This window comes from Schistocerca cancellata, chromosome 1, assembly GCF_023864275.1.
Source record: "Schistocerca cancellata isolate TAMUIC-IGC-003103 chromosome 1, iqSchCanc2.1, whole genome shotgun sequence".
NCBI lineage: Eukaryota > Metazoa > Arthropoda > Insecta > Orthoptera > Acrididae > Schistocerca > Schistocerca cancellata.
Genome location: NC_064626.1, coordinates 216,944,911 through 216,956,492, shown reverse-complemented (window position 1 = coordinate 216,956,492; position 11,582 = coordinate 216,944,911). Strand labels below are relative to the sequence as shown.

Below are 11,582 nucleotides of genomic sequence, written 5' to 3'. Positions count from 1 at the left end.
CCAGGATAGCTGTATTGTCGACTAAGCACATCCTAAACGCTTCACATGTGCACGTGCAATCCGATAATGGACTCCCAGCCCGTTCTGTGCCATTCCACGCTATTCGTCGGAGACTAGCAGCAGCTATATCAGTAAATTTCGGTCATATTCGTTGTTCACAACACAAACGGTCGCACTTGCAGTGATGCCTTGACTGCGAAATATGGACCGCTGATGAATGGCATCGCACTGTATTGAATAATGAATCGCCGTTCTGCACTACCCAGATCACCATCATCGGTGTGTATGGTGGCGATCTTGGGATAGGTCCCATTCTTCGAGTGTTTTGGAGAGGCACAGCGGTGTTACTAATGACATCATGGGGTATGAATTTAGGTTAAGGCTGCTAGTGATTTAGGGAACTATGGCGGCACAACGGTAGTCTCGGAAATCTTCCTGCATTCTCGTGTGTTACCTCTCACGCGACAGTATCGTGGCGCCATTTTTCATCAGTACGATACCCTTCCGCATAACAGACGTGTCTCAGTGAAATGGTTGCTTGATGCCAAGGTACTCCTGCAGCCAGCGAAGTCCACAGATCAATTCCTCATAGATGTGTGGGACCACCTTGGACGTCGACTTCGACCCAGTGTCAGTATTCAGGATATCACAGACCCATTACAGGTGTTGTGGACCAGCTTGCTTCAAGAGACGATACCACAGCTTCATACCACCTTTCCCAACCGTGTCAGTGCACAGTTCAAAATAAGAGGGGGTGCAACGTCATATTGATAATGAGCTCATTATGCTAAAATCTTAGTAAATTTGTCTCAATTTTGTCGTCACTGAAATATCGTTACGTACCTTCTCAAGTCGTGACGTGTCATTTAGTTTCCTCCTCCCCTTTGGGGTGATTCCCATTTTTTACACTACTGGCCATTAAAATTGCTACACCAAGAAGAAATGCAGATGATAAACGGGTATTAATTGGACAAATACATCATACTTGAACTGACAAGTGATTACATTTTCACGCAATTTGGGTGCATCGACCCCGAGAAATCAGTACCCAGAATAACCACCTCTGGCCGTAATAACGGCCTTGATACGCCTGGGCATTGAGTCAAACAGAGCTTGGATGGCGTCTAGAGGTACAGCTGCCCATACAGCTCCAACACGATACCACAGTTCATCAACAGTAGTGACTGGCGTATTGTGATGAGCCAGTTGCTCGGCCACTATTGACCAGACGTTTTCAATTGGCGACGATCTGGAGAATGTGCTGGCCAGGGCAGCAGTCCAGCAATTTCTGTATCCGGAAAGGCCCGTACAGGACCTGCAACAGCATCTTCTTCCTGTCGGTTAAATTTCGCGTCTGTAGCACGTCATCTTCGTGGTGTAGCAATTTTAATGGCCAGCAGTGCTTTTTTGTAAAGCAGATTATGTAATACCTAACTTTGCCCAACATGGCTTTTGAAATGGTGTTTAGGTCCTCCTATAGTGCAAACTGCGTTCAGTCAATTTATCGAATTTCTGCGGTGAGAATCCAGAACGTTATACACACGTTATCCAGCTTCCCAGTACCTCTCTCTTCGTGCCGAAATTTAGCGCTGCAAATGTACAGTTTGCTCAACAGTTCACACTTGTCTTTCAACAAAGCTGTCGTAGCAGCAATTGGCGTAACCTGTACCATATTGATTCTTCAAGATGTTACAAGGGACATTATACAGATAAGCTCACATGTTCAGATTTCGCGATATCGTGCAGTAGACCGCAAGCTGGTTCATATTTCCGAGATACAGCAGTGACGTCGCAAGCAGCGACTGGGAAGTATAAATACTGCTGCTAGCGGGCAATTATTAGAGGTGAGCAGTTTTAAGAGTCAGTGACATGCGTAAGGTTCAGCCACTTCTGCTGTTTGCGGCAGTGGCCGCTATGGTGGGCGCCACAGCGGGACAGCTGGCGTGGTGGGAGTCCGGCGTCATCTACCAGATCTACCCACGGTCCTTCAAGGACAGCGATGGCGACGGCGTGGGCGACCTCAACGGTAAGACACGGTAGGAAATTCTTGTTCTGCGACTGCGTTAGCCGTGAATCAAACTCTGTGACCAGAGGTAGACAAATATATGGAGGCGGAGGGAGAGAAATGAAGTGATACTAGTATAGATAAGAAACAGAAGAAATACGGGAAAAACTGAAGTAAAAACAGAGGAGGGAAGGCAGAGGAAGATGGTTAAAGGACATGAGGATGGTGAGAACGAGCCAGACACATGCGTATAAAGAGAGGGAGAGATGGGCGGGAGTTTGGCATGAAAAAGAGAAAGAAGTGACAGAGGGAAAAATGAGGAATGAATAGAGCATAGTAGAAGAGAGTGATGGAAGATGAGGAAGGAAGTTGCCAGGAAGGAAGGAACTAGAAAGACAACAGGTAGGATAATATAGGGAAAATTGGCGAGTGAAGAAAGGCACTAGATGGAGGTGATATACAGCACTTTGTAGTAAGAAGATTAAGGACTAAAGAGGAAGCTGCCAAAATAACAGAGGGAAATTAAAGGGACGACCTGAATAAACAGACTATATATAACTTTTGTGCTTTTGTTCACATGGTATGCATTGGTGCGCTTGTGTGTGAGTGTGTGTGTGTTAGGTGTGTGTGTGTGATAATGAGAGAAGTGTAGGTGAATGACAGGTAGAGAGTGGTATAGAATGAAGGAGGGATAATAGAAGATGACAGGAAAGTGAGAAGGTGTGATGGAACAAACAGGTAGAGAAAGGGGTTGTGAGGGGAGACCAGGAAGGGCAAGAGAGAAATTATTGAGAAAAATGTAAAATGAGACAAAAATGAAAAGTTGGCGAACAATGGAGAAATGGAAGAAAAGATTAAGGGAAAGAGACAAGACAGAAAATAAAACAGAGAGATATGAGACTAACAGGAAGGAAACAGGTACAGTCATGGGTAATGTGCTAAACGTTTTCTTACAAGTGTGTATATCTGTGTCATTGGAGGCATACTGAGAGTGTTATATAAACATATTAGATCACTGCAATCGATTCAAGATGTACCTCTCAAAGACAACCAGAGAGACACAAAGTCTTTATACACTTACTTTTAAGAATCTACAACTGTTTTGTGTAAGACAGTTATTTAAATAAAAGCAAATTATTAGTATCAATAAGTACTCACAAGCCAAAACACATGGATGACTGCAAAAACTGCGAAAGGCCAGAACCCACATTAAAGTTGCGCTAGTGGGGAGGACGACAGGCATAATAATAGATGAAACAATTTTTTGTATCATAGTGTTTCGCTGTGAACTATGAGGAAATTAAGCAAATCATATCTCGAAAACGTCATCATTCGTCCTACAAATACAGATTTAAACGGTGATTTTAGGTATTTGAACTTTCTACAAAAGATGTTTATTTCTGTGTCTGACAGACAGCAGTATTATCTTGTGCTTTCTACCCTCACTGTGTCAGTCAGTAACAGTTATGTCAGAAACAGTAGCTAACACTTGACATTTGGATCCATTAGGCACTTAATTCAGACTGATAACTAGCTAATCTTTTCTCAGCACTCCATATTATTAAGTTAATGGCAGTTGGCAAGATACGATAAAACTGCACGTGATGGTTTAAGCTTTGTTACACACTTGAGCGCTCCATAAAGTAAAGATATAACCTCAACTTCAAAGTCCTGAAGCGTAAGATATATTAGCACACAATAATGCAGGCAGTGTTTCATGAATATGAATACTGACGTCACACCTTTACCGACCAGTTAAATTTGAACGCTGCCAACAGATCTACTTGCGGGATTTGGATTCCCACTTAGGGAAAATTATCAACAGAGACTTTGTGCTCCAGTATCTACTACTGCTGTGGACACTAAGAACAATGTCTCATGATGTCACTCGGAATGTGAGACCTGATGGGATGTTAAAAAATCCGATGGGGTTAGATTTACGTACTACACTCCTGGAAATTAAAATAAGAACACCGTGAATTCATTGTCCCAGGAAGGAGAAACTTTATTGACACATTCCTGGGGTCAGATACATCACATGATCACACTGACAGAACCACAGGCACATAGACACAGGCAACAGAGCATGCACAATGTCGGCACTAGTACAGTGTATATCCACCTTTCGCAGCAATGCAGGCTGCTATTCTCCCATGGAGACGATCGTAGAGATGCTGGATGTAGTCCTGTGGAACGGCTTGCCATGCCATTTCCACCTGGCGCCTCAGTTGGACCAGCGTTCGTGCTGGACGTGCAGACCGCGTGAGACGACGCTTCATCCAGTCCCAAACATGCTCAATGGGGGACAGATCCGGAGATCTTGCTGGCCAGGGTAGTTGACTTACACCTTCTAGAGCACGTTGGGTGGCACGGGATACATGCGGACGTGCATTGTCCTGTTGGAACAGCAAGTTCCCTTGCCGGTCTAGGAATGGTAGAACGATGGGTTCGAAGACGGTTTGGATGTACCGCGCACTATTCAGTGTCCTCTCGACGATCACCAGTGGTGTACGGCCAGTGTAGGAGATCGCTCCCCACACCATGATGCCGGGTGTTGGCCCTGTGTGCCTCGGTCGTATGCAGTCCTGCTTGTGGCGCTCACCTGCACGGCGCCAAACACGCATACGACCATCATTGGCACCAAGGCAGAAGCGACTCGCATCGCTGAAGACGACACGTCTCCATTCGTCCCTCCATTCACGCCTGTCGCGACACCACTGGAGGCGGGCTGCACGATGTTGGGGCGTGAGCGGAAGACGGCCTAACGGTGTGCGGGACCGTAGCCCAGCTTCATGGAGACGGTTGCGAATGGTCCTCGCCGATACCCCAGGAGCAACAGTGTCCCTAATTTGCTGGGAAGTGGCGGTGCGGTCCCCTACGGCACTGCGTAGGATCCTACGGTCTTGGCGTGCATCCGTGCGTCGCTGCGGTCCGGTCCCAGGTCGACGGGAACGTGCACCTTCCGCCGACCACTGGCGACAACATCGATGTACTGTGGAGACTTCACGCCCCACGTGTTGAGCAATTCGGCGGTACGTCCACCCGGCCTCCCGCATGCTCACTATACGCCCTCGCTCAAAGTCCGTCAACTGCACATACGGTTCACGTCCACGCTGTCGCGGCATGCTACCAGTGTTAAAGACTGCGATGGAGCTCCGTATGCCACGGCAAACTGGCTGACACTGACGGCGGCGGTGCACAAATGCTGCGCAGCTTGCGCCATTCGATGGCCAACACCGCGGTTCCTGGTGTGTCCGCTGTGCCGTGCGTGTGATCATTGCTTGTACAGCCCTCTCGCAGTGTCCGGAGCAAGTATGGTGGGTCTGACACACCGGTGTCAATGTGTTCTTTTTTCCATTTCCAGGAGTGTATATTACCACTGCTGGGCTTTAAAACTGCAACAACTTGAGGGTGGTTGTTGTTGTGGTCCTCGGTCCAGAGACTGGTTTGATGCAGCTCTCCATGCTACTCTAACCTGAGCAAGCTTCTTCACCTCCCATTACCTACTGCAGCCTATATCCTTCTGAATCTGCTCATTGCATTCATCTCTTGGTCTACCTCTACGATTTTTTCCCTCCACCTGCCCCCCCCCCCCCCCAATACTAAATTGGTGATCTCTTGATGCCTCAGAACATATTCTACTAATATGTCCCTTCTTCTAGTCAAGTTGTGCCACAAATTTCTCTCTCCGTAATTCTATTCAATACCTCCTCATTAGTTACATGCTCTACCCATCTTCAGCATTCTTCTGTAGCACAACATTTCGAAAGCTTCTAATCTCTTCTTGCCCAAACTATTTATTGTCCACATTTCACTTCCATACATGGCCACAGTGCATACAAATTCTTTCAGAAACGACTTCCTGACACTTAAATCTACACTCGATGTTAACAAACATCTCTTCTTCAGGAACGCTTTGTTTGCCATTGTCAGTCTACGTATTATATCCTTTCTCCTTCGACCATCATGAGTTATTTTACTCCTCAAATAGCAAAACTCATTTACTACTTTAAGTGTCTCATTTTCTAATCTAATTTCATCAGCATCACCCGATTTAATTCGACTACACTCGTTTATCCTCGTTATGCTTTTGTTGATGTTAATCTTATATCCCTCTTTCAAGACACTGTCCATTGCCTTCAACTGATCTTTCAGGTCCTTTGCTGTCTCTGACAGAATTACAATGTCATCGGCAAACCTCAAAGTTTTTATTTCTTCTCCATGGATTTTAATTCCTATTCCGAATTTTTCTTTTGTTTCCGTTACCTCTTGCTCAATATACAGATTGAATAACATCGCGGAGAGGCTACAACCCTGTCTCACTCCCTTCCCAACCACTGCTTCCCTTTCATGTCCCTCGACTCTTATAACTGCCATCTGGTTTCTGTACAAATTGTAAATAGCCTTTCGCTCCCTGTATTTTACCCCTGCCACCTTTAGAATTTAAAAGGGAGTATTCCAGTCAATATTGTCAAAAGCTTTCTCTAAGTCTACAAATGCTAGAAACATAGGTTTGCCTTTCCTTAATCTTTCTTGTAAGAGAAGTCGTAAGGTCAGTATTGCCTCACGTGTTCCAGCACTTCTACGAACTGAGCTCCCCGAGGTCGGCTTCGACCAGTTTTTCCATTCGTCTGTAAAGAAGTCATGTTAGTATTTTGCAGCCGTGACTTATTAAGCTGATAGTTCGGTAACTTTCACATCTGTCACCACCTGCTTTCTTTGCGATTGGAATTATAATATTCTTCCTGAAGTCTGAGGGCATTTCACCATTTCATACAACTTGCTCAGCAGATGGTAGAGTTTTATCAGGGCTGGCTTTCCCAAGGTTATTAGTAGTTCTAATGGAATGTTGTCTTCTCCCGGGCCTTGTTTCGACTTACGTCTTTCGGTGCTCTGTTAAACTCTTCACGCAGTATCGTATCCCCCATCTCATCTTCATCTACATCCTCTTCCATTTCCATAATATGTACTCAAGTACATCGCCCTTGTATAGACCCTCTATATACTCGTTCCACCTTTCTGCTTTCCATTCTTTGCTTAGAATTTGTTTTACATCTGAGCTCTTGATATTCATGCTCTTGATATTCATACAAGTGGTTCTCTTTTCTCCCAAGGTCTCTTTAATTTTCCTGTAGGCAGTATCTATCTTACCCTTAGTGATTCATGCCTCTACATCCTTACATTTGTCCTCTAGTCATCCTTGCTTAGCCATTTTGCACTTCCTGTCGATCTCATTTTTGAGACGTTTGTGTTCCTTTTTTGCCTGCTTCATTTACTGCTTTTTTTCTTCTTTCATCAATTAAATTCAACATCTCCTCTGTTACCCAAGCATTTCTACTAGTCCTCGTGTTTTTACCTACTTGATCCTCTGCTGCCTTCACTATTGCAGCTCTCAGAGCTATTCATTCTTCTTCTACTGTATTTCTTTCCCCCATTCTTGTCAATCCTTCCCTAATGCTCTACCTGAAACTCTCTACAACCTCTGGTTCTGTCAGAGGGTAGCATGTAAAAAAAAAAAAAATCAAGTTTGTGTGAAATGTACTAGTTGCCTGGGTACGTAAAGAGTTAACAGTACATCTTAACCGCACAACTCACTGTCCGTACATATTAACGTGACCACCTGTCAACATCCTGAATAACCATCTCTTGGAGCGCGGACCGCTGTGGGACGTACAGGAAGACATTCAGTGAGGTTTTGGGAGGTACCAACAGGCATGCTGACTCCAGTGACGTGGCCAACTGCGCTAGGTTAAGCAACCGTGGCGATAACAGCCCGGTTGAGGTGGTCCCACAGGCAGTCGATTGTTTCTAAAGCCGGGAAGTTTGGTGGCCAGGGGCGTATGGTAAACGAATCCTGGTGCTCTTTGCATCTCGTACGTACACTGCGAGCTGCGTGATACATTACACTGTCCTGCTGGTAGATGCCATTTTGCCGAAGGACACCAAACAGTGTTTGGGGGTAGGCAGGGTCTCCAACGACAGATGCATACTTATGTTGATCCAGTATGCCTTCCAGAATGATGAGATGACTCAGAGAATGCCTTCAGGCCTGGACCCTTCCGACGATTGTTGCAAGTCATTTGCTTTCAGACTTCTCAAGCCGTATGGGACAGTGCGCACCTGTCCAATGGAGCATAAAAAGTGATTCATCTGAAAAGGCCACTTGTCGCCATTCAGTTACGGTATTGAGGAGCAAATTACAGCCTTCGTTGCCTATGAACAGTAGTCAGCATGGATGCGTGAACCAGGGGCCTGCTGTGGGGGGCCATACTCAGCAACGTTAGCTGAACGGTCGTTGAGGAGACACTGCTAGCAACCCTCGGTCCATCTGGGTGGTCAGTTGGTAAACAGTTGCAAGTCTACTAGTCCGCATACATCTCTGCAGCCTTCGTTCACCCCTGTTATCTATAGCCCATGGTCCATCACAGTTGCCTTGACGTCGATTTAGATAGCGTCATTTTGCCATCCATGGTATACACTCCTGGAAATGGAAAAAAGAACACATTGACACCGGTGTGTCAGACCCACCATACTTGCTCCGGACACTGCGAGAGGGCTGTACAAGCAATGATCACACGCACGGCACAGCGGACACACCAGGAACCGCGGTGTTGGCCGTCGAACGGCGCTAGCTGCGTAGCATTTGTGCACCGCCGCCGTCAGTGACAGCCAGTTTGCCGTGGCATACGGAGCTCCATCGCAGTCTTTAACACTGGTAGCATGCCGCGACAGCGTGGACGTGAACCGTATGTGCAGTTGACGGACTTTGAGCGAGGGCGTATAGTGGGGATGCGGGAGGCCGGGTGGACGTACCGCCGAATTGCTCAACACGTGGGGCGTGAGGTCTCCACAGTACATCGATGTTGTCGCCAGTGGTCGGCGGAAGGTGCACGTGCCCGTCGACCTGGGACCGGACCGCAGCGACGCACGGATGCACGCCAAGACCGTAGGATCCTACGCAGTGTCGTAGGGGACCGCACCGCCACTTCCCAGCAAATTAGGGACACTGTTGCTCCTGGGGTAACGGCGAGGACTATTCGCAACCGTCTCCATGAAGCTGGGCTACGGTCCCGCACACCGTTAGGCCGTCTTCCGCTCACGCCCCAACATCGTGCAGCCCGCCTCCAGTGGTGTCGCGACAGGCGTGAATGGAGGGACGAATGGAGACGTGTCGTCTTCGGCGATGAGAGTCGCTTCTGCCTTGGTGCCAATGATGGTCGTATGCGTGTTTGGCGCCGTGCAGGTGAGCGCCACAATCAGGACTGCATACGACCGAGGCACACAGGGCCAACACCCGGCATCATGGTGTGGGGAGCGATCTCCTACACTGGCCGTACACCACTGGTGATCGTCGAGGGGACACTGAATAGTGCACGGTACATCCAAACCGTCATCGAACCCATCGTTCTACCATTCCTAGACCGGCAAGGGAACCTGCTGTTCCAACAGGACAATGCACGTCCGCATGTATCCCGTGCCACCCAACGTGCTCTAGAAGGTGTAAGTCAACTACCCTGGCCAGCAAGATCTCCGGATCTGTCCCCAATTGAGCATGTTTGGGTCTGGATGAAGCGTCGTCTCACGCGGTCTGCACGTCCAGCACGAACGCTGGTCCAACTGAGGCGCCAGGTGGAAATGGCATGGCAAGCCGTTCCACAGGACTACATCCAGCATCTCTACGATCGTCTCCATGGGTGAATACCAGCCTGCATTGCTGCGAAAGGTGGATATACACTGTACTAGTGCCGACATTGTGCATGCTCTGTTGCCTGTGTCTATGTGCCTGTGGTTCTGTCAGTGTGATCATGTGATGTATCTGACCCCAGGAATGTGTCAATAAAGTTTCCCCTTCCTGGGACAATGAATTCACGGTGTTCTTATTTCAATTTCCAGGAGTGTATTTTAACCACAGGGCACGCGAACAGTTCACAGACTTAGTCATTACGGAAATGTTTCCCCCTTGGTCCGAAAGCCAATGAACATCCCCTTTTGGACTGCAGATGAATCACTACATTCCCGCATTACGACAACGATGGCACTGTTTCCGGCGTTCCTCGACAACCTTCACATACCCTCCACTGCTTGTGGTGCCACCTGCTATCTGTGAGTGGTTACCGAACGTGGTCGTCTATCATAAGTGGTGTTGACATTAATGTGATCGTCTGCATAAGGAAAATTACCCAGTGAGTATGTCATTCAGAAATCGCAATTAAATGTTATTTGTTTGTGACAAGATTGCATTGTGTATGTGCATCACTAAGCGCTGATAAATAACCAGACTGTCGCTGGATGTCAGATCTCTCCACAAACTTACCACATATATGTCATTTTGGAGTCCAACGTTCAATGATGTCGCTTTTCAAGATACTGAGATCGTATCTACGAAGCGGTGGGCGAAAAGACGAAAGTCTTACATCTTTTGTAAAGGGAAGTCTAGAGCGAACCGTTTTTCACTTCATGGGTGGTGGGTTATTTGTATACTTAAAACCAGTTTCATAGTACAGGTGACATAGTGTGTGAGGAAGGAAAGAACGCGTATTGTCTTACAGTATTAAGGAAGTGCTGGAGAAAGGCAAGAGCATGTAGAATCTGTTGGAAATGGCAACCTTAATGTGATGCTGAGCGAATTTGCACGATAGGAGCAGTGCTGGTTTAGTTTCAACTATTTAGTGGTGGTTGAGTTAGGAGAGAGATCAAAGACGATTTCATTGCTAGATGTAGCTTTAGTGATCCGATGCTATTAAATAGAAAATCAATAGGTTGAAATTTTACTTTTTCATCGACTTATAACTGCTGTAAAAGTTCAGCAGTATCATGGGCTATGTAATCATTATTAAGGAATACGTCTACAATTTTATCGATACACACTGAAATTGTGGCAAAGCTGTTTTGGATGAAAAGATACCCGTATGGTGCAAACCGAATAGTGTCCTGTAGGTAAGAAAGTCGACCTTCAGGATTATTCTAAGAGTTAATAATTACGACCGTGTGTCAGTTTCTGCCATGGTTAAGCGCCTGGGAAGGAGATGCTGCCATCCAAGTCCAGAGCAGCAGGTACCGACAGAGTGGAATCGATTGTGTGGAACCATTAGTAGAGAGACCCCGTTGTGTTGACTCAGCACCCAACTGAAGGCTAGAACAGCAGGTACTTACTGGCAGAGCGGAACGGAATGTGTAGGACCATTGGTGCAGAGACCTCTTTGGGTTTTCTCAGCACCTGAATGAAGAAATTTTCTGTCCAGAGCCTCCATTATACTGTAGGGCCCGCTATGACAGGCCAACTACTGAGAAATGTTGTTCTCACACAGCTGGGAACTATGGTGCCGAGTAATTGTTCTTCTGAGAAAGTAAATGGTTATTCCATCGAATTACATCACTGATCAACAAATGTGCAGAACGGGAAGGACAGCAAATCAGAAAAATTTACTTTATGTGTTTACACATTTAGTGGTAAGAGTATGAGAATAGGTGATTTGTGAGCACACAGGGTGCGAAATTTGGTGCAAACAGCTGCCACGTCTAGAAGCAACAAAGGCAGTCACCGTCTGGGAACCGAATCGAATGCAGCATGGATGAC

At 46.7% G+C, this 11,582-nt stretch overlaps 1 protein-coding gene across 1 annotated transcript in view; it reads left to right on the top strand.

Moving 5' to 3' along the window:
- Window positions 1-1,854: 1,854 nt before the first annotated feature.
- LOC126169316 (maltase 2-like) overlaps window positions 1,855-11,582 on the top strand; it is a 73,119-nt gene continuing 63,391 nt past the window's right edge. Inside the window, exon 1 of the mRNA XM_049920632.1 lies at window positions 1,855-2,026. Within this exon, the coding sequence (XP_049776589.1) occupies window positions 1,870-2,026 (157 nt within the window). The 5' untranslated portion in view covers window positions 1,855-1,869. The remainder of the gene's footprint in view (window positions 2,027-11,582) is intronic.